Here is a 27,624-nt window from a genome sequence, read left to right on the forward strand (position 1 = left end):
CGTAAACCTTGCATGACAGTTTTTAACCAACGTTTGCCCATCTTTTTAAAGTTAATGAATTATAAGAATGACTATATCTTAAAAGAAATACATACATGTTGTAAAAATGTTGAAATATGTATTTTTCTCGAAGAAATTCGATCACATAAGCAAATGTTATAATTATATGGCGCTTGTTATGTGTATATTACTGTAGCTCAACCAACCATAATGCATGTGGTACGGTTAATGTGTAAACGAAGAGGCTAGCTCTTCTGTATCAAAAATAAAACACAAATTGTTTGCTGCAACGTTTTTTCGATGGCGACAGTGGAACCCAAACGCATCCTTTTACTTAGTGGGAAACACAAATCTGGAAAATATTACGTGACGGATTTGATTCACAAAAGGTGCTATTGACTGTTGGCATACTGTTCACCAATTTGTCAAAGCTATTATCGCTGAATTGTATACTCTATCAAATGTTATATTAGTTTAACAATGTGGTTCATGTATCATTTCTATCACATGTATAATTTCTATCAGACTAGGTCCAGATGTATGCTGTATCTTGCGTATCTCGGGTCCTCTCAAACAGCAATACGCACAGGTTGATATTTCTGTACAGTTGTGCTACATCATCCTGGCCGATCCTCGGTGTGCAGGCTTGTGTTCCAGCTAATACAACACCTAATTCAGATAATCTTGCCTTGATGAGGTTAATCGATCAGACATTAATTGCTGGGCAGGAACAAAAGCCTGCATGACCAGCTGGTCTACAATACACACGAGTGAATGGAGGAACACTACCACTACTGCCTCCTTATATTACCCACAGGACCATGGATTGGACTTTGAGGAGCTGTTGGGAGCAGGTGAGTACAAGGAGAAGTACCGTGCTGACATGATCCAGTGGTGTGAGAAGCAGAGGGAGAAGGGCCCAGGGTTATTCTGTCGTGTGGCCATCAAGGCAGCCCACCAGCCTATCTGGGTAAGATAACAAAATTCTCAATTTGACCCACTGTTATGGAGAAACAAACAAGCCAAGTCCCGCCATATATGATTTATGTCAAGAGCAAGTCTTTGAGTCAGGTCTTAATTGCTATTAGAAACTGACCATCTGCATAGTCAGAGTTGGTGAACATGACTAAAAAAAGGCCCTACCTGATAAGCAGTTGAAGCATCATGTATTGTCCTCTACCAATATACCTTCTCTAATCTCTATTGTGCCCCAGATTGTGAGAGACACATGACATCTGTCAGATCTGCAGTGGTTCTGGAGGGAGTATCCTGGTCAGTCTCGATGGGTTCGGGTGGAGGACTCAGAAGAGACACGGAGGGAGAGGGGCTGGGAGTTCACAACAGGTGCAATACCTACACTGATAATATTAGTGATATGTTCTTCACTTTCGGAGAAAATACTTCAACACCACACCCTCTCTCTGCAGGAATAGATGATGCAGTCTGAATGTGGGCTCGACCAAGGAGTAGATTTTGATTGGATTACCCATGGTAAAATTAGTGCAATACTGCATTGCACACCCATTCAACAATTAAAATGTACTAGACACAGACATGATCAATGTTCTAATAGCAGGGTTAGTGTTAGTTCATAACATTTTAAAGTAGACTTGGAGGTGGTAGTAGCAGCACCTAAATTGGAGTGGTATCAAACTGAAAAAAAAAAACAATACAAAAATTGGAATGTCAATACAAATCATGGTTCTTTATTTTTTTAAAGTGTGTCCATTTGTGTCATGATTACAATCAAAACATTACTGGTAACAATGTTTACACCCATAGTGTTGAGTGAAGAGTTCCAGTTAAACTTGATGCAATACTTTTTATTTCTTTATTAATTATAAGGTTTGCAGTTCACTTAATTTTCAGAAAAAAATAGTTTATTAGACTATACTGATAAGAAGTCTAGATAATACCCTTGTGTCCCTTCTCCCTATTCATTGGCCCCTATGCTTCCATTTTGGCAGTGGAATGCGTAGTGATTGGCTGATCACACCCCTCCCCTACATCATCTTATTGGAAAAAAATAACATTTAGCCTAGAGGACTAAGGCTGCAATTGGCTAGAATATCTGCATCCAATTCTGTCTGAAGCTATAAGATATTTATATCTCTTCAATGACCCACGACTCATTCACAATTCAATTTCCTGATCTTGGGGGGGGGGGGGGTAGTAGTAAACTGGAAGGGGAAAACAAAAACAGTTTACAGTAACTTGTGACAATGGCCCTTTTTGGAAAATGACTCCAGATAAAAACAAAAACATGTCATGCAACTAAACAAAATACTTCTCCCTTATAAGAAAACATGTTAATCCCCCAGCCCATAATTGTAAATTAACACAAAATCCTTGACAAAAGGTAGCAGTTGTGGACCCTCTGGGCATTGGCACAGTAGAAATGCAGTGCTTGTGTAAGGATGTTCCAGCAGAAGGTGAGTGGTTAGAGGGGGACAAGAGTTTGAGGCGATACGTTGGTAGGGCAAGTGGTTCAGATGGGGATAACAGAGGGAGAGTTATTGAATGGTGGTCCCATTCCAAAAGGGAGACATAATTAGGTAAGAGTTATTACCCTCGCCACCTTCATATGTGCCCCAGTGGACACCAAATAACCCCTTAAGGGTTCTTATCAGAACAGGAGAGAAGCGCCTCAATGTATTTAAACGCTTACAACTAACATCCAAAGAAAGATCATAGGAATGGCCTCAAAAACACAAATCCCACACCTAAGCTGGAATGTGAATATTAGAAACCTGTGAAACACTTAAGATGTGGGTGCTTGAGTAAATGTTGCCCTTTTAAGACTAAAAAGAATGCTATGAAGAGGCTACAAAAAAAAGATGCTCACCAGGAGAGCATCCGCAGATACTGGGGTGGAATGTGGGAGAGGCGGTCAGCCATTTGGTCTACTGGGGAGAAACGTTTGGCTAGGTGTGGACTGAAGAAAGTGCTACCGTGACCAAAAACAATTAACAATCCCTCCCACCCCCCTGCTAAACAGTCAGCCAGCACAGACAGAGACAGGGCCAGAGGTGAGGGGGTAGAGCAGTAAGAGGTGGTGGTGGAGGGGCCATGCCGCAGGTCCAGTAGCCGCTCAGAAGCTGTTAAGATCCTCCAGGGTCTTGTCCAGGGTGGCGTGAATGTTGACATTCTCCTCCTTGGCGTTGGCTAGCGCATCTGTAAATTAAAACAAAGAATGAAGGTAAGCGAAGGATCCTCCTGGTGGTGAGATGAGGACGTAGGAGGCAAGACATTGATGTTAAATTGGTGTTTGAGTTTTGTAAGAGGTCTACTACACCATAGTGGAGCAACGCCAAGGGATAAACCATGTCAATCCACATGACAAAACCTCCTGATAGCGTCAAATCAGTACATGACTACTTTGAAAACAAGTCACATACATAACTGTCAAGGATAAAAAAGGAATGAGTTCAGCTGTAGCTGACAGAAGATGTAGGACATCTATTTCTGCAACTCCACAAGACGGTATAGCACCTCAAGGTGCCACGTTCATCTGTACAAACAATAGTATGCAAGTAAACACCATGGGACCACCCAGTCGTCATACCGCTCAGGAAGGAGACGCGTTCTGTCTCCTAGAGATGAACGTACTTTGGTGCGAAAAGTGCAAATCAATCCCAGAACAGCAAAGGACCTTGTGAAGATGCTGGAGGAAACCGGTACAAAAGTATCTATATCCACAGTAAAATGAGTCCTATATCGATAACCTGAAAGGCCGCTCAGCAAAGAAGCCACTGCTCCAAACCTGCCATAAAAAAAGCAAGACTACGGTTTGTAACTGCACATGGGGATGAAGATTGTACTTTTTGGAGAAATGTTTGTTTCATCAGACAACATAACTGTTTGGCCATAATGACCATCGTTATGGAGGAAAAAGGGGGAGGCTTGCAAGCCGAAGAACACCATCCTATAGGACTACTTAACAGCATATTGATTGATATGCTGGTATGGCTATTATCTCTAGGTTTCTCAACATGTAGCTTTATTTGATATTCATCACAACTTTAGATCGGTAATTTACTAACCAACGTTGCCTAAACTGGAGGGAGACCCATTATCGTCGCTGGCGTGAACATGAAAAATATTCAAAAGCATACTAGCAAAGTCAGCTAGCAATGCATTCACTCAGCCAGCTTCTGCTTAAATTTCTGTAGCCACCTTGTTTAGATTTATAACTAGCAGTAGCACAGTCATGGTGCACTAGATGGAAACAATGACTACATACTACCAGTCAAACATCGACACATCTACTCATTCAAGGGTTTCTTTATTTTTCTATATTGTACAATAGTTGAGACATCAAAACTACGAAATAACACATATGGAATCATGTAGTAACCAAAGTGTTAAATCAAAATGTATATTATTTGAGATTCTTCAAAGTAGCCACCCTTTGCACACTCCTGGCATTCTCTCAACCAGCTTCATGAGGTAGTCACCTGGAATGAGTTTCAATTAAACGGTTAGCTTGTTAAAAAGTTAATTTGTGGAATTTCTTTCCTTAATGCGTTTGAGCCGATCAGTTCTGTTGTGACAAGGTAGGGGTGGTATATAGAAGAGAGCCCTATTTTGTAAAATACCTAGTCCATATTATGGCAAGAACAGCTCAAATAAGCAAAGAGAAATGACAGTCCATCATTACTTTAACTTATGGCTGCAGTGGGAGTATTGAGTAGCTTGGATGAAAGGTGCCCATATCAAACGGCCTGCTCCTCAGTCATAGTTGCTAATAATTGCATATTATTAGTATTGGATAGAACACACTGAAGTTTCTAAAACTGTTTGAATGATGTCTGAGTAGAACAGAACTCATATTGGCAGGCAAAATCCTGAGTTGAAATCAAAACAGGAAGTCAGAAATCGGAGCTTGTATGTATTCACCAGAGTCCCCAATGAAATCCCCTTGAGATATGGATGTTGCACTGCCTAGGGGATCCACTAGATGTCAACCATCGATAGAAATTATAATAAGGCTTCTATGTTGTTGTGGGAGTGAATGAGAGCAGAATATATCAGCTGTCCATCAAGCAGCCATTATGTGATCCCACTTTTTCCTCATGGTAGTCACTTTTGTTCCATTGCCCACGAAGACAAGAATACTCCGGTTGGAACTTTATTGAAGCTATATGTTAAAAACATCCTAATGATTGATTCTGTACTTAGTTTGAAATGTTTCTTCGACCGGTAATATAACTTTTTGTCCGATATAACGCTGACCAGAATTAGCATTTGGATATGTATACCAAAACGCACTTGGACATAAGACATTTTTGAACAACAAACATTTGTGGACCTGGGATTCCTGGAGTGCTTTCCGATGTAGATCAGGGAATATTTATCATGTAATTTCTTGTTTATGTTGACGCCATCTTTGCAGCTGTGGTGTTTTTACTTTTGAGCACCGTCTCAGATTATTGCATGTCTTTCTTTTTCAGTAAAGTTCTTGAAGTCTGACACAGCGGTTGCATTAAGGAGGGGTATATCTATAATTCCATGTGTATAACTTGTATTATCATCTACATTTATGATGACTATTTCTGTTGAATGATGTGGCTATGCAAAAATCACTTGATGTTTTTGGAACTAGTGAATCTAACACGCCAATGTAAACTCAGATTTCTTTTATATAAATATGAACTTTATCAAACATGCATGTATTGTGTAACATGAAGTCCTATGAGTGTCATCTGATGAAGATAATTCAAGGTTAGTGCTTGAAGTGCTGCATCAGATGACCTGGCCTCCACAATCTCCCAACCCAATTGAGATGGTTTGGGATGAGTTGGACCGCAGAGTGAAGCAAAAGCAGCCAACAAGTGCTCAGCATGTGGGAACTCCTTCAAGACTGTTGGAAAATCATTCCAGTTGAAGCTGGTTGAGAGAATGCCAAGAGTGTGCAAAGCTGTCAAGGCAATAATCTCAAATATATCTTGATTTGTTTAACACTTTTTTGGTTACTACATGATTCCATGTGATATTTCATAGATCTGATGTCTTCTATTATCCTACAACGTAGAAAATAGTCAAAATAAAGAAACCCTGGAATGAGGTGGTGTGCCTTAGCTTTTGACTGGTACATGCATGCACAGTCATCTTCTGCACATCTACCATTCCAGTGTTTAATTCCTTCAACCACCATGGCCTATTTATTGCCCTACCTCATTTGCACATACTATATATAGGCTTTTTCTACTGTATGTTTGTTTATTCCATGTGTTGTGTGTCGAACTGCTTTGCGTCATCTTGGCCAGGCCACAGTTGCATATGACAACTTGTTCTCTTCTCATCTAGCCTACCAAAAAGGTATATAAAAAAAATGGACAAAGCTATCAATCACGTGAAAAAATTAATTTCTATGAAGATTCAATAGAAGTTAAATTAAGTCGGTTAAGATGGCATCTCATTGAAACACGCGCAGTTTGAGCTAGTCCAGGAAGAGTCCTGACATCCATCGCTCTCTAATATGATTCTGAAAGTGGTTACTTTTCACCAGCCTCACCCTTTATTTTATTATGACCCATTTTCATGGTATCCAAATTGGTAGTTAGTCTTGTCCGTACAGGAGTTGCAGCGATGGGACTCGGGCCCCTTGACAATTCCCGCTTACCCGGAAGCCAGCTGCACCAATGTGTCGGAGGAAACACCGTACACCTGGCAACCTCGTCAGCGTGCATGCGCCCAGCCCACCACAGGAGTCGTTAGAGCGCGATGGGACAAAGATATCCCTGCAGACCAAACCCTCCCCTAACCCGGACGACGCTGGGCCAATTGTGCGCCGCCCCATGGATCTCCCGGTCGTTGCGACAGCCTGTGGACTAACCAGGATCTCTAGTGGCACAGCTAGCACTGCGATGGAGTGCCTTAGACCACTGCGCCACTCGGGAGGCCCAGCCTCATCCCTTCACCAAAACAGTAGTGGGGTGACTAATTGTTCAAACTGCAGATGTTAAGAATAACTTTTAAAACAATTAATTCATTGGTCTTTATTTTTTAAAAATCTCACCAGTACCTTTATACAAAATGGCACCACTGAAGATTGACTTTTTTGGCTATAATTATGCTATGGTGTCAAGATAGCAAACATAAGGTTGTAATAAAGGCTGTGTATTTAGTTATGGGTGTGTAATGAATTCTGTAGACTTAAGTCAACAATTACCAAGTTAATAGCTTGCATTATGACAAGTCACGGCTCATGCGACTCATTTTGTGTAACCACAGGCATGTCATTTTGATGTCATTGAATAGTCCATTTTAGGCATCTTGTCTAACTACTTACTGTAGCATTAGCTGTACAATGACCACGCTGTGCGTACTGACACGGTTTGGAATACCAACGCTGACTGAGCTAGTCACTATTACAGGCTTTTCTGCTTTAGTAACAAGGATGAGTCAATTTATCTACAAATAAACGTGTAGTAACGTTCCTGATGCCAGGTCACATTAAAAATACAATATTTGCACAGTTTCAATAATAATTCACCTGCAAATCTGTTTTGAGCTTTCCTCTTTTGGGTCACTTTAGCAGACATGACTCAGAAGGGTGAACATGTGAGAGAAAGGTAAGGGTCTGTTCCACACCTGTAATCTAAGATTACACAAACCTGGTCTGCAAGACTAAATCTTCTTTGATGTGTGTGTCTCTAGCCAAACATTCATTCATAACGATTTCAAGTACTTACTGCGCCCACATTAATGCTTGTGATACAATTCTTGCTCAGAATACCTCCCCTTACTCATTTTCAGGGGGAGGGGGGTTGCATCAGATACTGACCCACCTCTGGTGATGCAAAACCATGCCAAAAAGCATAGTGGAGTGAAACCAATGAAGCCCAGACAGTGTGGACAGCCAAAAAGCAGTGAACAGAGACTAATGCCATGGCATTCTTTTCCCCCCTCTTCATTAGGTACAGAGAGACAGTCACAAATACAGAGTGTGAACATGAGTGTCAGAGCGAGCAGTGTAGTACAGATAGGAAAGGACAGGTGGAAAATAAGGCAGTAACACAGAAACTCAGCCAGCGTGTTGACCGCTACTGGGCCAATGGCAAAGGGAGATGAGAGAGAGAAAGGGAGAGACAGGCACAGGTGACTAGGAGGAGGGTATGGTTCTTTCTATCTAGAAAGTAAAGGGGGGAAAAGAGGGAGAGAGCATGCAACCGTTGTGGCAGTTCAGGCAGACTGAATTCAGGGTGTATCGGGTTTTCCAGAAATCTAACGAGTCCAATTTATCTGAAATAGAGACGGAGCAATGGCAATTTAACACTTCAAAATAATACTGACACACCATGGTTGTCGTCATGGGGTGTAAACTCACAGCAAACCTGTAATCCATGCAAATCCAAAACACACCAAGCGTGACCGGAGTTAAAGGGCAATGCCACCACTTTTCAGCCTGGTTTTTATAATCTCCAGCACAATAACAGTGTCAACATGTGAAGGCAGCACATTTAAGTTATTCATAGAAACATGTAGACACCGGTTTGGTGCTGGAGATGGATGTTAAAAGGTGGTGGAATTGCCCTTCAAGTGTATTACAGTAGAACCCCGGGATACTCAAACTCGTAATATAATTAGACTGAAAGAAATCGCCCAACATACACGAGCTGCAACCCAATAGTTTCAAATGGAATCCCTGAGCTAGACTAGTCAAAGGCATTGAAATCCATAAAAAGATAACTTGTGTCCACATTTACATGTGGATAAGTAGGCATGTGACAGCATGTGAGCCATATCTACATAAAGTATCAGTGTTCGTGCCTTGTGTTGTGCCATTGCCAAGGTGACAGCTCACATCCGTTACATTGCAGAAGTGGGTGAAGGGGAAAGCTCAAGGTCTGAGGAAACGTTCTACCACTTCAGATTTACTTGTAGCTATCGTATGCTTGTATCTACAATGTGCCGATCCCTAGTCAGAATAAAATGGAATGTGTGCATGGAAGTGTGTGTACATGGTAGGCTATGCCTGAAATACATTTTCCAGCACAAACAGCCAAAGGCTACCAGAGCACATTCCACTACAATAGTTCCCTAGCAACTAAACTTGATCCATCCTCTTATGACAGTCTGCATACGGTTACTGAATCATACTGTTATTAACACACGATAGCACACTCCAGTTCAACCCACACTACAACAGGCATCTAAATGAGTATTTACATGGAGGTCATGTCATTGAGGGCATGGTCCAACTCCTCACTAATGGCTTTGTACTTCAATTTCTGTGCATAGAGCTCATCTGTGGATGCACAGAGGGGGAGAGGAGAAAGGGATGAAGAGAGATTTACACCAAGGGGGGGATGGAGAGCAAGACAAAGCCAGAGGGCACAAGCAGGAGAGTACAGTTTATAACACCTTATAACTGTACTGTGAACTGCAACAATATGGCGAGTGAGAGTCCTACCTTCAAGGTCATCAATGGTCTTTTCCAGTTTGGCCACTGATCTCTCAGCAAACTCAGCACGGGTTTCAGCCTGTGGGAAAGTAACACAAGTTCATTAAACCCCCCCACCACAGCAATACAGGCACATATCACAGCATCAGTCATCCATTCAGAGCTTCATGATAGACGTTTCCAGGGAATCTCACCTCTTTGAGTTTGTCGGTCAGGATCTTGATCTCCTCCTCGTACTTGTCCTCTTTCTGGGAGTACTATAGGGGACAAAAGGGGAGGAAGAAAAGCCAATCAGAGAATCACACGTTGGGAACACTAGAGAGTCCTCAGGCTTATTCAGGACAGCACAACAGAGCATTCACATAGAACAGCCAGGATTCGTGTGTGATGTAGTAGAAAGAGTCGAATCAACAATGCACATTAGTGGAGCCAGAGCGACAAGAAAATGACAAAGCTTAAAACAATAATTCTAATGTGTTTTCAGCTATCAGAGGTAGCCGGTAGGCTTAACTAGGACTTACAACAGCACTCCATTTAACTTTCTCTCCCTAACATCTTTCCACCTCTTTATTTAACAAGGCAAGTCAGTTAAGAACAATTTCTTATTTACAATTACAGCCTACCCTGGCCAAAAACCTAACGACGCCGGGCCAATTGTGCACCGCCCTATGGGAATCACGGATGGTTGTGATACAGCCTGGAATCGAACCAGGGTCTGTAGTGACGCCTCTAGCACTGAGATGCAGTGCCTTTGACCACTGAGCTATTTGGAAGCCTCTATCAGATGTGTGCTATGCAAAATATATATATATTTATTTTTAAGAGGGTGGGGGGGGGGGGGGGGACATCTGCGACTAATGAGAAAGATACTGACCTGCAAAGAAACCCCCTGGTAAGTGAGTTGGCCTACAATTAGGAGAAACTGATACTTATTATTCCTCATCTCTTGAGTACGCAGTCTGGTCAAAAGCTTTTAAAATGTGGCTGCTGTGCGAGTTTGATCGAAACTCCAGACAGAAGGGGTAACCCAGACATGTCACGGGGCTATCCGTTTAGAATGTTCTCATCACAAAATATGGTGTCGAGAGGAAGTCCAGTCACGGGTAGTGAGGATGGAACTAGGTGAAGCTGGGCTGACATTTCAGTCCCCAAATCTAGAATCTGTTAAAGACAGTGCACTAAGTTTCAGACTGATACTTTGCCAAAGTTTTTTTTTTAAATTGCATTGTTTAGGAGTGCAAGGTCGAATTGAGTTTGTGCACACACGCACTTCAGCGAAGGCGTTCCCTATTGGAAATATGCTTCAACGCACCAATAGGAACTTGCTAGCTCGTGCTCGGCCTACCTCCTTGCTCGTTCTACACACTATGCTTAATTTGCTCCCACTGTAAAACGACACAGATGAACTATCTTGGGTTAGTTATAAATATCTTCACTACCACCTTTATGCGGACTGAGCTGCAACAGTGCAGTGGGAAGGCATGGGCTCATCAAGCTTTTGAGAGAATGAGGGAGAGGTTTGTAGACTGAGTGTGACTCAACATGCCTGGGAAGTTGAGTGAAAAACGGTCCATTAGTGCAGCTTCAGTGCAGCTTCAATGTAGCTAGAGTTTGGGTGGGAGAAGAATGAAAACAAAACCGGCTTCTCTCGTCAGATGACATTGGCGGACACTCGTTTGGCAATGGGAGTTTGCTGAAAAGGCCTCGTGCAGTACAGTATCATCACCCTGGGGGGGGGGGATTTACGGGAGGGGGTATGCATTCTTGCAGCTGCAAAGTCAGGGTGTGGCCTCTAATCTAGAAGTGTTTAAGGATTACGCCACAGCAGACAACCACCATGCAGACTCCCCCCCCTGCCCTGAAACACCTTAGTTAGAACTAGAGGTCGACCGATTAATTAGGGCAGATTAAGTTTTTCATAACAATCGGAAATCTGTATTTTTGGGCGGCATTTTTTTTTTTTTACACCTTTATTTAACTAGTCAAGTCAGTTAAGAACACATTCTTATTTTCAATGACGGCCTATGAACAGTGGGTTAACTGCCTCGTTAGGGGCAGAAAAACAGATTCACCGTGTCAGCTCGGGGGGATCCAATCTTGCAACCTTAACTATTCCAATGCAATAACGACGTGCCTCTCGTTGCACTCCACTTGGAGACTGCCTGTTACGCAAATGCAGTAAGCAAAGCTAAGTTGCTAGCTAAACTTCTTATAAAAAACAATTAATCATAATCACTAGGTAACTACACATAGTTGATGAGATATTATCTAGCATATCATGTGTTGCATATAATCCGACTGAGCATACAAGTATCTGACTGAGTGGTGGTAGGCGGAAGTAGGCACGTAAACATTCATTCAAACAGCACTTTCGTGCGTTTTGCCAGCAGCTCTTCGTTGTGCGTCAAGCATTGCGCCGTTTATGACTTCAAACCTATCAACTCCCGAGATGAGGCTGGTGTGACCGAAGTGAAATGGCTGGCTAGTTTGAAACGCTATTAGCACGCACTAACTTCACTCGCTCTGAGCCTTGGGGTGGTTGTTTCCCTTGCTCTGCATGGGTAACGCTGCTTTGATGTGGTGGCTGTTGTCGTTGTGTTGCTGGTTCAAGCCCAGGAAGGAGCGAGGAGAGGAACGGAAGCTATACTGTTACACTGGCAACACTAAAATGCCGAGAAGAACATCCAATAGTCAAAGGTTAATGAAATACAAATGGTATAGAGTTTAGTTTAGTTTATTTTTACAGGGACAGTGCACATTAATCAACGTTTCAGTAAAAGTGCTGGTTTTAGCCAGCCGGCTAATTTTCAACCGCAGTCCCTGGGCAGGTTATTAAAAACAATTACAATATAGACAATAGCACCATAGAACAAGCAAGACATGGCATACAGACAGACAGAGCAACATAGAACAAAAAGCAGCAAAACAAAATTCATAAAAGCAACAAAGTGTTTCCACACCTCACAAGCTACAGACAGACAACATGGAAAGCGGCAACACACAGCTAGGGACAAGTTCACAAATCTGATTGACCTTTAGACAGGTCTTCAAGCATTTTGTGAAAGTGTGATATGTGGTGCAGTTGTGTGTCTGATGGCAGTGTATTCCAGACATGGGAAGCTCTCACAGAGAATGCAGATTTACTAAAGGTGCTTTTCCTTAGGGGAACTATACAGTCACCTCTCATGGCAGACCTTGTGGATCTGCTGCCATATGTCTGGGTTTTCTGTTTAACAAAAATATTGAGTGGAGGGGGAGCCAGGCCATTAAGGATCTTGAATACAAGACATGCGTCGGTGTATTGCACAAGATTTTCCCAACTCAAGAGCTCATGCTTTCTAAGGATGTGACAATGATGGCTATTGGGCTTCCTATCAAGCACTTTGAGAGCCTGTTTGTAGACAGACTGAATAGGTTTTAATGTTGTACAGCAAGCTTGGGCCCAACTAGTCAAGCAGTATGTTAAGTGGGGGAGTATCATAGAATTGAAGTACAGTTTTGCTACCTCTGTAGTCAAACAATTTTGTATAAATCGGAAATTAACTAGGTTGAATTTGGTTATTTGAATTACCTTTTTCACATGCTTTTTAAAAGAGAGGTTGGAATCAAGTATGATGCCAAGGTACTTAAAAATCAGATACCACCTGGAGCCTCTCCCCTGACACATAGACATCTGGCTCAGTAGCATCTGTTGCCCTCTTTGTGAAGAACATGCAAACAGTTTTTTCACATTGAGATGCAAACACGAGTCACTGAGCCACTTTGTAACCTGGACCATTACAGTAGTGAGTTCTTGTGCAGCTTGTTGTTTGCTCTTTGCATGCACATATATCACTGTATCATCTGCATACATTTGAACTTCAGACCCAGTACAGACAGAAGGCAGATCATTAATGTACAGGCTGAACAGGAGGGGCCCCAGTATTGACCCTTGGGCCACGCCCACATCATAGCTATGAGTGGGCGACAGCTCATTGCTCACTCTGACACACTGAGTTCTGCCTTCAAGGTATGATTTCATCCATCTCAAGGCATCAGGGGAAAAGTTGAACTTGGACAATTTTGTGATGAGAATCTCATGGTTAACAGTATCAAAAGCCTTCCTTAGGTCCAGAAACACAGCCCCAACAGCACCCCCTTTGTCCATCTTGGACTTCACATTTTCCAGAAGAAAGCAGTTGGCAGTTTCTGTGGAGTGTTTCGCTCTGAAGCCAAACTGCATGGAGTGTAATGTGAAGGGGCTGTTGTTGAGGTGGGCAATCAGTTGTTCTGTTACACACTTTTCAACAACCTTTGACACCACAGGTAGTATACTAATGGGCCTGTAGTTACTCACGTCAGCAGGGTCGCCTGATTTAAAGATGGCCGTTATTATGGCCGACTTCCATACCCTTGGAAACACACCGAGACCAATAGATAATAATAATAAATGCCATTTAGCAGACGCTTTTATCCAAAGCGACTTACAGTCATGTGTGCATACATTCTACGTATGGGTGGTCCCGGGGATCGAACCCACTACCCTGGCGTTACAAGCGCCATGCTCTACCAACTGAGCTACAGGACTACGTGTTGGTGACCTTAGTAATGGGGCCAATGAGTGACTCTGTAGTTTTTAATAAAGGTAGAGTCCATCCCAAACACATCTTTGGCTTTAGAGTTCTTTAGTGAGCTAATCACCTTGTTCACCTTTGACTCAGAAACCTGCCTTAGGTTGAGTGTCATTCACTAGCACTGAGCCCAAGAAATCAGTGGAGGGGTTCTGTGTCAGTAACCTGACAGAGTCAATAAAGTAGGAATTGAAGGCTGTTGCTATTTCAACTGCATCCTGTGTTAGATTGTTAGATTGTTATTCACCATGATTTCTAGTCTTTTTGCAGTGTTACTATGGTCTTTCCCTGTTAACCTTTTTAGATTCTCCCATATCAATTTAGAATTTCCCTTTGCTTCACCAATTATGTTAATAAAAACGTTTGCCTTGGCCTGTCTGATTTCTTTTATCACCTTATTTCTCAACATGGTAAACATACGTCTGTCATGCTCCAATTTAGATTTTAGGGCTATTTTTAGAGCATAATCTCGTTCTTTCATCAATTTCCAGATTTCTCCATTTAGCCAAGGAAGAGTGCTCTTTTGGCCAGGTTTGGATTTGATTTTCTTTAGGAAGCCATTTATTGTAGTCTGGATTATGGATAGAAAAACCTGACTATCAGCTTCCACGTCTGTATAGGACAAGAGATAATTCCATTCCAGAGGGAAATAGTCCTATAATAACTACAACCTAAAACTTCTTACCTGGGAATATTGAAGCCTCATGTTAAAAGGAACCACCAGCTTTCATATGTTCTCATGCTCTGAGCAAGGAACTGAAACGTTAGCTTTTACATAGCACATATTGCACTTTTACTTTCTTCTCCAACACTTTTGTTTTTGCATTATTTTAACCAAATTGATCATGTTTTTATTTTTTTAACCAGGCAAGTCAGTTAAGAACAAATTCTTATTTTCAATGACGGCCTAGGAACAGTGGGTTAACTGCCTGTTCAGGGGCAGAACGACAGATTTGTACCTTGTCAGCTCGGGGGTTTGAACTTGCAACCTTTGTTACTAGTCCAACACTCTAACCACTAGGCTACCCTGCCGCCCCATGTTTCATTATCTACTTGAGGCTAAATTGATTTTATTGATGTATTATATTAAGTTAAAATAAGTGTTCATTCAGTATTGTTGTAATTGTCATTATCACAAATATATATACATATTTTTTTTATTTTATATCGGCCGATTAACGGTATCGGCTTTTTTGGTCCTCCAATAGTCGGCATCGGTATTGAAAAATCAGAATCGGTCGACCTCTAGTTAGAACCAGTCCTGGGCCTCTTCAGATGAGAGAGGAGAGTTTTCAGGATGGAGGAAAGAGTCCCTGGTGAGCTGGTTGATGCCTGCTTCTATGTACTTCCTCGTTCCACCTTTTAAATGGCAACAGGAGAGAACATCTGTGTGTCTGAAACATGGGGCTGGAATTTCCTCAGGGTTGGCAAGCCTTCTAGAGCCATTAGAGTGCTTGTCACTCTACATTCCAGACAATCTCATGTCTAACTTCATTGTTGCCTGGGAATTTGTGATGCTGGCAGTTTGATTGGTCAGTTCATCCAAACAGAGATCAGCTTATGTTACAGATCGTGGTTACATGAGCAGGAACCAAACCAAGTTCTGGGGGATGTCTGAAACTAAACTGACTTTGAGGCTGTGGGCGGGACGCAAACCCAGACACCGTTACAAGGCAAACAGGTCTGCCTCTACTTTGATAAATTAAGTAAGTTGATTACACATGACATTTTGGACTAAAGTCAAGCATTATGTAGCATATACCAGTACACATGCTTTTTAAAACGTTACAGAATATTAAGTTTATACCTTCTTAAAAGGACACCAAACACTTCAAATTCAGGTTATGCACAACATCCAGGGTTATGGTAATCATATTGTAGTTAAAGAAATTCACCAGCAACTCATTTCAGATCAATAAGGCTTTGGAGTGTTTTAGGTGGTCAATGGACCTGTAGTTGTCTCCAGGACTGGCCTGGGTGCAGTTACATTCAGTTCAAAAAGCATGCAGGGTTTCCCCTCCCTCCCTCCTACCTTCTCAGCTTGGGCTTCCAGGGACTTTAAGTTATTGCTGACATTTTTCAGCTCCTCCTCCAACTCGGCACATTTGCTGCAGTATTTAGTTTTTTTTGCAGTTCATTTGGGGTTTTGGCAGGGTTTGGGAATAGGGGGGATGAGGAAGAGGGAGTGAGGGAAATGAGGACAAAGGTCAATGGATAAGGTGAGGGGCAAGGAAAAGACATGTAACAATGAACAGGGGAATTAGAGGGTGGGGGTAGAGACAACAGACAGAGATTTACAAAGAAAAACAAGGAGAGAAAGGCATGGACTTTAACCTCGGAATGGGACCCAGACCACAGCCATTCTGCTACAAACTGAATCATATCTCAACAATACAAAACAGACTTGTTTGTGGTCAAATACTCTTACTAAACTTGGATTATGGAGCGCCTGTAGGTCGGGTCAATTCATGCGGATGGTATGCAGAGCGTTTGAGAGAGGAGGAGAAGTGAAAAGGAGCACACACGAGAAGGGGAAAGGATCGCGGAGGCAGCAGCTATACAATTACAGCAGTTAGTCGTGCAGCCAGATAAACGTAGGACTTTATGTTAGCGAGGGTAGGAGGACTGCAAATCCCTGTGTGCAATCCTGGTCCACATAAACCAGGTTCAGAGGGTTGTTTATGGATGCCTATAATGAAGACCCCAGTCAGACCCGTTGAGGGTCCCCATAAGGCACCATTGTGTCCTGTCGTTGGTAAGAACAGGGTGAAAGGGGGTGGTACCTTGTCCTCAGAGGCCTGCAGGCTCTTCAGTGACTGGTCGAAACCCCTCAGCTGCTCCTCCAACCTCCGGGCATTGCTGTTAGTGAGTGGGAGGGAGGGTCACATGACACGGAAGCGCATGCAGACAAAAGAGAATGACCGAGAAAGACAAGATAGAGGGGAAAAAGAAAATGGTAACCGACATGTCGGTATGGTAAACCCAGGACACATACAACAGGCACATACATACGGGGAGAGGGGGAGAACAGATTGGATATTGTCATGGTACTGTTGCGGCATTCCTATTTTTACACTAATGATAGCGTGCTAGTCCAAGTTAGTGCTAGCAGACATTTGAATATATATTTGCTATTACAGCTATATTACAGGTAATTGCAAAAGTAACAGTATCGTTTGGTTGCATAGTAAAGACACCTCCAGTTTAACATTTAGTAACAAATCTTCAAAACATGTAAAAGTTTTTTTTTTTAAAGTGACACAAGTGGGTGTGCAGTTCCTACTGTGACGAGAGTGAATGCATCGTGCAGTCAGGCAAAGCCGTGTTGAGGCCAGTTAAGTAACGCCATGCAAAAGGTGTGGCTGAAACACATTGTAGCTTTAAACTTACTTCTGCAGTGTAAAAGTGATGGAACCGGTGTGTGTTTTTATGTGTTCTGCTACCAGCTTAAGCAGATGCAGTGTAAGACTGTAGCGGAGAGGTACAGGGAGATTGATTAAGTATGTGAGAAAGCGACTCACCCCTCGGCCAGCTCCGCCCTCTCCTCTGTACGCTCCAGATCACCCTCAATGATCACCAGCTTACGAGCCACCTGTAGGGGTAGAGAGCAAAGGAAGTGAAACATTTGATAAGAGCAAGAGAATGAGAGAACAAAAGTGGTGATGCACAGTCCAAGACTTCTTCAGAAGCCACACCAGAGCCTTGTTCTACATGTGTGACCGTGTGTTTGTTGGGGGCTCTGATCAGCTCACCTCCTCATACTTGCGGTCGGCCTCCTCAGCGATGTGCTTGGCCTCCTTCAGCTGGATCTCCTGCATCTCCATCTTCTCCTCATCCTTGGAAGCCCTATTCTCAATCACCTTCATACCCCTAAGGTAGAGAGAGGGCAAGGAATGAGTGTCAAAAAAGTGTTTTGGCCTTAATTACCATATTACAGTGTACTGCAGGCCTTAGCTTTCGGCACAGGAAATACTGAAGGAGAAAAACCGGTGAGCACATCTCTCTGTATAGTCTGGTGGCAAACTACCTCCACAGCTCTCTTCTGCTGATATGTGGTGTCAGGACCCTATAATGCAGGCCAGATCGGAGGGGCACTGATACACACTGCCCCCTGACATCTTTGTATGTGAGATATATGCTAGCATATACATACACATATATACACACACACACACACACACACACACACACACACACACACACACACACACACACACACACACACACACACACACTTATCCACAGGGTACACCCTCAAATAGGCTAATTCCAGCTCACACCCATCAATGACCTTGTCCCACAACAGGAAGTGGCGTGACCCGGTGAAGACTGAGAACACCGCCCCACCTCCACCCCTTCAAAACACACACACACACACCTCTCGCTCTCATCTGCAGCTTTCTCTGCCTCCTCCAGTTTCTGCAGAGCGGTGGCCAGTCTCTCCTGGGCCCTGTCCAACTCCTCCTCAACCAGCTGGATACGCCTGTTCAGAGAGGCCACCTCAGCCTCAGCCTGGATGTGGACAGAGAGGTTATTATTGTACACCATGAGCTCACAAATGCCATTTGAGACACCTCTTCCAAACAGACAACACATGACATACCGGTACCTTTAAATAAGGACATATTTCACACCACCTCAGCCTTTGATAGAGAAGGATTACAGATGTGGCCTACAATCACATAACACTGGTAGTGTGAGAGTTACTATGACATAACAACCGGCAGTTATACTCAGACACACACAGGCCTGTTAAAGGATACACCTCTCGACAGAACTGGAACAGAGCTGGGAAAGTGTGTGCTCGCAGTCTTTGTAATGGACACCAACCAGTCACATTTCATCGCCATAAGAGTTGGATACACTAAACGCACACAGCAAATCTCTGACTGATGTGCTGGTGTATGGGTTAGACATGCCAGTGGTCTCCATGGCCATGAATGGCACTAATTAGGCACACCAGCCTAGATGACTGTGCTGCCTACCCTGGGTGGGTCAGGTATGGAAAAACGAGAGAGAAAATGCACTGAGACGGATGAGGGAAAGGTTAAAGCACTTGGAGTGAATAAATGTTTTAGTGCCTTGTAGAGTAGCCTGGCTGTTCTCACTCTCCATGCCTTGGAACAGAGGAATACTGCAGTGTCAGAGAAATAGCAAGCGGAAGACAAAGAGCAGTGAGAAAAGGATAGAAGGCTTACTAAGCCTTAGATAGCCACAACCAGATGGCCAGATCAGAAGATGGACCAGAAGGAGGCCAACACTGACACAGCTCAGTATATACTGTGAAGCACATTGAAGATTAGGACTGTCTTACTTGTAGTATATCCATGTTAAGTTGCATGCATGTACCATCTAGTAAATCTGGATGAGACAAATCATAAATGGGTAAAGCGTTTGACTGACTATAGAGCTGGGCACCATGATGCTGCTGCCACTATGTTTACAAATACTGACCAGGAGACGCTAGCATGACGGCCATGGAATAATGTCTGCAAAGAGTATCAGAACCATTTAGGTTGAAACCACAAGCTCTCCTCTATGGCCTTGGGTAAGACCATCTGTCAGATGAACACCATGTAAATATAACGCTGCAATATTGAGACAGAGCACCAAACTGAAAACAGAAGGGGAGCGAGCATTAAGCAATGAAAGCACAGCACCTTTTAGATGTAGATGTATACGGCAACCCTTAACTACCCCTACTAAACTACCCCTACTACACACACAACAACCACAGGCAACCTGCTGTGGATGCATGAAAGAATGACTTCGGAGCACAGTCAAACCGGTTGCCATGGCACTGGCATGCAAGTGTTTGACAGCCTTCACGAGAAATGGGCCTCTCGCCAACGTAGGCCAGCACCATAGAGATATGCAAATTGGCACCCCCCTCACACCCTGAAATAGCTTTCTGTCACCAAAGACAAGAGTACTATTAGTTAGCTTCTTCCGGTCTGACCAAGCACATTCTGGAGGTGGTATTTTGCAGCCATGGTTCCTAGATTATTGGAAGTGAGGAGCATGCGTATGCACCTTCAAATTCCTCTATGGAGAACGCTGTAGCGCAGAGACATTTCAGCTCTAGACTTGAGAATGAGGAGTCTAGTTATCTTGGTGGTGTTTAGTGTTTGTACACCTATTGACCAAGATGCAACATGATCCGAGTCTTCAGAGTAGCGCATGTAGAATAGTAGCATTTCTGAATACTGTTGACTTCCAGAAGGCTGAGTCAGACAGGTGGAATGATACAACAACTCCTCCAGACTAGGCCTGATGATTTATTCTGTGGGAGAAGGGCCAAACATTCATTGTCAGGTTGTCTTCCTCTAGGTAAGACACACACGCGACTCATAACCAACATCTTTTTTTAGTCATCAGTTGTCATTTCCTCTGACAGCAGTGGCAAAAAAAAGCCCCACCACAATCAGTTGGCAACCACACTTCCTGTGCACCATAATAGAATGACTCCACAGGAGCCTCACGCTCTGTCTCACCCGCTTTCAACGCGGGCCTCTGTGCTAGAGTATAACTGTAGACCAAGAGACGCTCTCATTGAAAAATGACTCCACTGTTAAGGCCATTTATTTCAGTCAATTGCTCTTGAATAGCCGTTTATATCCAATCAGTTACTGTGTTGCATTTGTTTTGCTCCAAATAACAGTAACACTTGTGTACCTCCTTGAAAAAGCCACAGAGCACATAGTGAAAGCATGCGTGTCTTGTAGGAGTTTTATCATGGGATGAAAGGAGAAAACAGACATGCTTGTATCATCTGCGTGTGACCAAATTAACCATAGAATTACAACTGGGGCCTGGGCCAAAGTAATGCGCCATAAAACCGCAATACATGTTGCACTGTGTGGCAACCCAGGCGCTTACATCACTAGCTACTAGTGAGCTTAGAGAGGAGGAATTTGGCAAGTTGAGGGCCAAGCCTAGGAGGCAAACGTTTGAAATTCCAGTGAACAGGGAAATACAGGGACAACTGAAATACAAACTATTAAAGCATTTGACCAACATTCATCTTGGAAATAGCATTGCACAAGTAAAACATCCATTCAATGAAAAACTAAGACCTTTGGGAACAATTATTCTTAAGACAATTGGAAATGCAGGACATCCATAGAGATGGATCAAGGACCCATCTTTGTCTCTGTGCCATACTGCATCTGCGACAGCAGGGCTGCACCATAGACGGGTTGGTTGTTTTAAGAGTTGCCAACTATCCCGTATTAGCCGGGATGTCCCTTATATTGGGCTAAATTGCTTTGTCCCGTATATTCTATTCATCCAATCACAGTATAGCGTAAACACGCCAAACCCTGCTAAGTAATTTATGTTGTTCAGTCAGTTTGGCATATCAAGGAAATATGGATAACCCTGCAATAAAGAAAATTGCCACTACAACAAACGGGAAGCAAAAAAAAAAAAAAAAAAGTGGGTGAAGCCCGTCAGTGGTGACTCGAAAGCTTTCTGTACTTTATGACGTCAGGGAATTCTCAATTGGCCATGGAGGGGGAGAATGACCTAACTCAGCATGCATCCACAGAAATGCACAAGGCGGCCACACTTGCTAAAGGTGCTAGCAATATCGGTGCATTCTTTGTGGCGTCTAATGCGGAAAAAGACAAAAAAAATCTCAGCAAGAGAAGCCTTGCATGTGTACCATACGGTTAAACACAGACTCAGCTACAACAGTACCGGCGGTCTTGTTAAGCTTAACGGTGTTTTGTTTCATGACTCAAATGTTTTTCGAAAATGCACTTGGGAAGAACAAAAGCTGAGATTATTACAATGAATGTTTTAGGACCAAAGACTGTGCGGGATATTTTTTATGATCTGTCCCCAACCAAATGTGAGCCAGTGTATTTCTCAGTGATGCCTCAAACAAGAGAAATAGAAAAATGTTTCCAGTGTGCGTGAGAATCTGATGGAGTGCAGTGCAAGTTACTTGACTTTTATGAAGACAGTGATGAAACTGCAAATGGCTTACATCAAGCCTACCAAGGGGACCATACTTTTCTAAAATGGGTTGGAAATTATATTTATTTAAAAGCATGAACTGGATATTAGACATCACAGCCTACGCAGAAGACAATGCCAATGTCAACTTGAGGAAGTCCAAAATGAAGATGATTCAGCAGAAACAGGACAGCTTTTTTGAATACCAGACCAAGCAGCTGATGGGACAAACAAATCTCAGCACCAAGGTCCAAGCAGCAAAAGGACTTTGTGAAGTTCTATGACACTGTCATTACATACATTGACAAGTGGTTTGATTTCTCACCAGGATAAGTAATGGTGAAACTGAAACCGATCTGCTTCTATGAGGAACTCTCCTTCACCGACCTGGAGCGTGGTGGTTGCCCTCAAAATGACAGACAGTCAGTATGGATCAACTATGAAGAGTTTTGTGCTAGCTGGGAGGAAATACACATTTGTCCTCAGTGTGCCAGGCTCAAATGCCTTTGTAGAGCAGACTTTCTCTGTGATGACCATTAAATGGTCAGACTCAAGAAACAGATGCTGCACAGACCTGATCAAAAATGAACTTCAAATATCTGTGAACTGTGACTTGTCATGTAAGGACTTCTCTGTCTATGCAAAAAGACAGCTTTAATCAGCCAAGAGTATCCAAAAATATCCATGAAAAAATGCAGACTTGGTGAGTGACTCATGCCCCTCTTTTGCATTTGAAATGGTATTTCTTGCTGTAAAGGTCCAAATTGTGATTTCTTTGATAATTTATTTTGAGGTTTAGTCACAAAAGTTCAGTTTTAGTAGATCTATAGACTACATTGAATATAATTTATTTTTGCCTTTCCAATTGAATAAGAACATACACTATATTCATTCACACAACACCATTCCCACACCGCCGTAGCACCGTGCACTGGCACTCCACCTTTCGTCCCTTAATTGGTAGTGTAAAAGGTTGCAACCCTAGTTTACGAACAAAATTGTAAATAAGAATTACTTCTTAAAAAAACTTTAAGGCAAGTCAGTTATGCATCTATTGAAACCAAATCCACTGTCACTTTTATTCTTGTCTTTAAAAAGAAATAGAAAGCTAATAGTGGAGGTTTACCGCCACCTGTAGTGCTGGAGTCCTGAACCAAATATTGTCTCATTCATTTATTGTGGCCTCTAGATGGCTGTTATAGCTTAAATCCATTTACAAGCCATAAAACCCAATTTGAATACAATGGGCTGATCATGAGCCGATTTCTCCCAACCCATAGGAAACCCCACCCCGTTGACTACTTTAAAAATGACACAAAGGCCATGCTAAAACTGGTTATATCCACGATGAGTCTACTCTCTAAGAAGACGCCCAATTCCAGCTAGCTGATTTAGCAGGAATTTGTCACATTTCTTTCACCTCAAATGAAGCTATTGGACTGAGCCAGCTGAAGAAACCCGACAAAAATAGGTGCTAAAGGTAGCTATCCAGCCAACTGCCTAGGGGGTTCAGTTCAAACGGTACTGTAAAGTTGCCATAGCATCACAAATCAATGCATCTAGCTACCTAGCTAAAACCTGTACCTAGCAACTGGATTATTCAAGGCCTAACGTTGGCAGACGCCGGAAGGTTATGTCAACGTTACCTGTTCCCTTGACCGCTTCTCCTCTTCAACCTGTCTTTGCAAAGTCTCAGCTCTTTCCTCGGCTTCATCCGCCTGTTGCTGCAAAACTTTAATTTTTCGCTTCACTGCCTCGATGCTATTGGCCATTTTCTGACGTTGATTTGGTTTGCTAGCTAACTTGCAACGATTGAAAACGCGTTTCTATTAACTAGCTCGTGCAGGATGCTAACGTTAGTCGTTCCAGTTGGATTAGTAGCAAGCTGGCAAACGTCGTTCCCGATGCGATGTTTTCACGAACAGACAAACCAACGCCCCGCCAACGAGTCCAAACTGGAAATTAGAACAGAGCTTTGTTTCTTTCAATCTAACGTTACTCAACACTTGTCAGCTTAGTCTAAATTAATTCTTACCGGCAGACAAATGTAATGTGCATAAAAACGTAACTCACGCAGTTTGATTGATAACTATACCGAATTAATCAATTAGACTAGCCTAAAAACTGTAAACCAAAGTGTTCACCTCGATGTGTCGATATGGACAGACAGTGTCATTAGCTAGCTAGCGGCTACAAAGCGGCTAAAATAAATGCTATAGGTTCGAAAGGCAGTTCCAACAAGGTGAATACAAGTAGGACTTTCCTTTTAAGCTAAATGTATGGACGGTGGTTCCAGTTGTCTATTGAAAATGAATACTGAAATTCCTAAGAATTTGGAGAAAAGCTGTGCAAAGAAGACGGTTCTCTCTCTCCCTCCACTGCTCAGTTGCCTCGTTCTCTTCCTTATTTCAGCAGACAGCACGCTTCCGGTCTACTCCGCCCTGTCAAAGGGGAACTGACGCCTTATATATTCCCGCCACCGCATAATTTTGATTTTAACCAAATGATAATGCAATAAAGTTTTCCAACGCAAAGACAATGAAACAGTAAACCAATAAATTGTCATATTTAGAGCTAGCTAGTAGCTCAACCTAGTCTCAGAATATTTCGTATTATTATGTACGTAAATCTGAGACATGCAATTTAGTATGAAATCAAATCAAATGTTATTAGTCACATGCGCCGAATACAACCTTACAGTGAAATGCTTACTTACGAGCCCCTAAGTAACAATGCAGTTTTAAAAAATATGGATAAGATCAAGAAATAAAAGTAACAAGTAATTCAAGAGCAGCAGTAAAATAACAACAGCGAGACTATATACAGGGGGTACCAGTACAGAGTCAATGTGCGGGGGCACCGGTTAGTTGAGGTAATATGTACATGTAGGTAGAGTTATTAAAGTGTCTATGCATAGATGAAAACAACAGAGAGTAGCAGAGGTGTAAAAGGGGGGGGGGGGGCAATGCAAATAGTCTGGGTAGCCTTTTTGATTAGATGTTCAGAGTCTTATGGCTTGGGGGTATAGAAGCTGTTTAGAAGCCGCTTGAACCTAGACTTGGCGCTCCGGTATCACTTGCCGTGCGGTAGCAGGGAGAACAGTCTATGACTAGGGTGGATGAAATGTTAAGTTTCGTATATGGTATGTATTAATTTATGGATGCCCATCACCCATTTCGCATGATATGTTCCGAATTACAGGTTAGGTTAAAGGGTAAAGGTTAGGGTTAGGGGAAGGATTAGCTAAAAGGGTTAAGGTTAGGGGAAGAGTTCGCTAACATGCTAAGTAGTTGCAAAGTAGCTCAAAAGTAGTAAGTAGTTGAAAAGTGTCTAATTAGCTAAAATTATAAAGTTGTCTGTGATGAGATTTGATCTCGCAACCACCTTCATTTAGTTTTTTCCCTAAGCAACTATCTGTCTTATGTAAAGTTGTCGTGTAATGCTCTGGCTAATTGTGAATTATCATACTAATTTGAGTACCTTGGATATACCTTTAGTATGCTACGTGTAGCCTATGAGACCAGGCTGCAACCCCCACACTGGGCACATACGTCAATTTAACGTGATCTATTCCACGTTGGTTGAACGTAATGTATTTGAAATTACGTGAAAACAACGTTGATTCAACTAGTGTGGCCAGTGGGTAGCAATACGGTTAATCTGAAGCTATAGCTTTATTTTTAATGTATTACTTTTGTCACTATAGGTCTAGGTCCTGTCTGCAGTGCTTTGTCATGCCCATCTCTTCCAGGCACTCTTGGATGGCTGCCCTCAGCTCACAGGGCCATCTGTCCAAGCTGCATATACCAGCTGGCCAGGCCATTATTTGTACTGGAGAGCAGTGAGTGGTTTTATTTAGCATAAAGAAGATGTATACTGCCGTGTAATGCTCTGGCTAATTGTGAAATGTGTTGGCTTGAGACGCCTGCTTTTAGCCCATGCTCAGGTGACACATCTTGCAGGGTATAAATGTTGTACGTGATGGTTTTAGTGTATGCAAAGATTCATTCCATGGTATTCAATAGTTGTGAGATGGCTTAATTTGCTTATTACTACTCTTTTTGCCCCATGTATCCAGAAATGTGCACCATGGTCCATGGGTGATTTTCATTGACAAGTGCATATGTCAAGTTGTATGTGGACTTGAGAATGGCTTGTCTAACCACTAGAGGTCCCCATGGTTACACATAATAGCCAGTCTTTGGCTGAACCAGTACCCGGTCTGAGGAGACGCACAGTATGTGCATCCAAAAAAGGTCTGAATAAAAATGATCTATTGTTTTTTACCAAGTTCGCACGCGCCAAATCCATCTTCGGCACCTGCAATAAAATCACTCATTGGTGCTATGCACAGGTCGGCTGACCCAGCACGAGTGGAGTTGCATTTTATTTTGAATAAATAATTATTTAAATCAATTAAATAATCAAATGATAATTGGATACTGGATGAGTTCTCTAGTGGTGTGGGGGCTGTGCTTTGGCAAAGTGGGTGGGGTTATATCCTTCCTGTTTGGCCCTGTCCGGGGGTGTCCTCGGATGGGGCCACAGTGTCTCCTGACCCCTCCTGTCTCAGCCTCCAGTATTTATGCTGCAGTAGTTTATGTGTCGGGGGGCTAGGGTCAGTTTGTTTATCTGGAGTACTTCTCCTGTCCTATTCGGTGTCCTGTGTAAATCTAAGTGTGCGTTCTCTAATTCTCTCCTTCTCTCTTTCTTTCTCTCTCTCGGAGGACCTGAGCCCTAGAACCATGCCCCAGGACTACCTGACATGATGACTCCTTGCTGTCCCCAGTCCACCTGGCCATGCTGCTGCTCCAGTTTCAACTGGCCTGGGCCCTAGGACCATGTCCCAGGACTACCTGACATGAGGACTCCTTGCTGTCCCCAGTCCACCTGGCCATGCTCCTGCTCCAGTTTCAACTGTTCTGCCTTACTATTATTCAACCATGCTGGTCATTTATGAACATTTGAACATCTTGGCCACGTTCTGTTATAATCTCCACCTGGCACAGCCAGAAGAGGACTGGCCACCCCACATATGCTCTCTCTAATTCTCTCTTTCTTTCTCTCTCTCGGAGGACCTGAGCCCTAGGACCGTGCCCCAGGACTAGACTGACATGATGGCTCCTTGCTGTCCCCAGTCCATCTGACTGTGCTGCTGCTCCAGTTTCAACTGTTCTGCCTTATTATTATTTGACCATGCTGGTCATTTATGAACATTTGAACATCTTGGTCATGTTCTGTTATAATCTCTACCCGGCACAGCCAGAAGAGGACTGGCCACCCCACATAGCCCGGTTCCTCTCTAGGTTTCTTCCTAGGTTTTGGCCTTTCTAGGGAGTTTTTCCTAGCCACCGTGCTTTTACACCTGCATTGTTTGCTGTTTGGGGTTTTAGGCTGGGTTTCTGTACAGCACTTTGAGATATCAGCTGATGTACGAAGGGCTATATAAATAAATTTGATTTGATTTGATTCTTTTGATCTGCCTTTGTAACTCCTAACCACCAGGCAGTGCAATGTCAGAAAGACTGCAGTTGATCTCTTGCCTGTTTCTTATGTCTCTTGACATTTAATTAAGGGTCAGGAAACGCTAGCAACTCCATTAGAAGAGAAAGTAATGTGTTCCACCCACACGTCTCCCAATAC

General features: G+C 42.9%; 2 protein-coding genes and 1 long non-coding RNA gene across 7 annotated transcripts; 2 read left to right on the forward strand and 1 right to left on the reverse strand.

Moving 5' to 3' along the window:
• Positions 1-229: 229 nt before the first annotated feature.
• On the forward strand, positions 230-1,692 carry LOC123997807 (phosphomevalonate kinase-like). Of its 3 annotated transcripts, XM_046302375.1 has the most exons (5): positions 230-389; positions 526-589; positions 818-854; positions 1,215-1,344; positions 1,428-1,692. In XM_046302375.1, the coding sequence occupies exons 1-5, from the start codon at positions 301-303 to the stop codon at positions 1,435-1,437; spliced, it is 330 nt and encodes a 109-aa protein (XP_046158331.1). In that variant the 5' UTR covers positions 230-300; the 3' UTR covers positions 1,438-1,692. The 3 variants fall into 3 exon arrangements, with proteins under 3 accessions (XP_046158331.1, XP_046158332.1, XP_046158330.1); XM_046302376.1 differs by having other exon boundaries at positions 818-970; positions 1,215-1,692; XM_046302374.1 differs by having other exon boundaries at positions 1,215-1,692.
• Positions 1,679-24,404, reverse strand: LOC123997806 (tropomyosin alpha-4 chain-like). Of its 2 annotated transcripts, none has more exons than XM_046302373.1 (8): positions 23,628-24,404; positions 18,398-18,531; positions 17,772-17,889; positions 17,541-17,611; positions 16,052-16,127; positions 9,604-9,666; positions 9,419-9,488; positions 1,679-3,174 (listed from the first exon to the last, which is right to left on the reverse strand). In XM_046302373.1, exons 1-8 carry the CDS (start codon positions 23,751-23,753, stop codon positions 3,092-3,094), a joined length of 741 nt encoding a protein of 246 aa, XP_046158329.1. In that variant the 5' UTR covers positions 23,754-24,404; the 3' UTR covers positions 1,679-3,091. The 2 variants fall into 2 exon arrangements, with proteins under 2 accessions (XP_046158329.1, XP_046158327.1); XM_046302371.1 differs by lacking the exon at positions 16,052-16,127 and adding an exon at positions 16,803-16,878 and having other exon boundaries at positions 23,628-24,403.
• LOC123997808 lies at positions 23,312-26,769 on the forward strand. Of its 2 annotated transcripts, none has more exons than XR_006832183.1 (3): positions 23,312-23,502; positions 25,688-25,822; positions 26,709-26,769. It is a non-coding gene; the product is annotated as an uncharacterized LOC123997808 (long non-coding RNA). The 2 variants fall into 2 exon arrangements; XR_006832184.1 differs by having other exon boundaries at positions 23,312-23,461.
• Positions 26,770-27,624: the final 855 nt, after the last annotated feature.

Source organism: Oncorhynchus gorbuscha, linkage group LG15, assembly GCF_021184085.1.
Source record: "Oncorhynchus gorbuscha isolate QuinsamMale2020 ecotype Even-year linkage group LG15, OgorEven_v1.0, whole genome shotgun sequence".
NCBI lineage: Eukaryota > Metazoa > Chordata > Actinopteri > Salmoniformes > Salmonidae > Oncorhynchus > Oncorhynchus gorbuscha.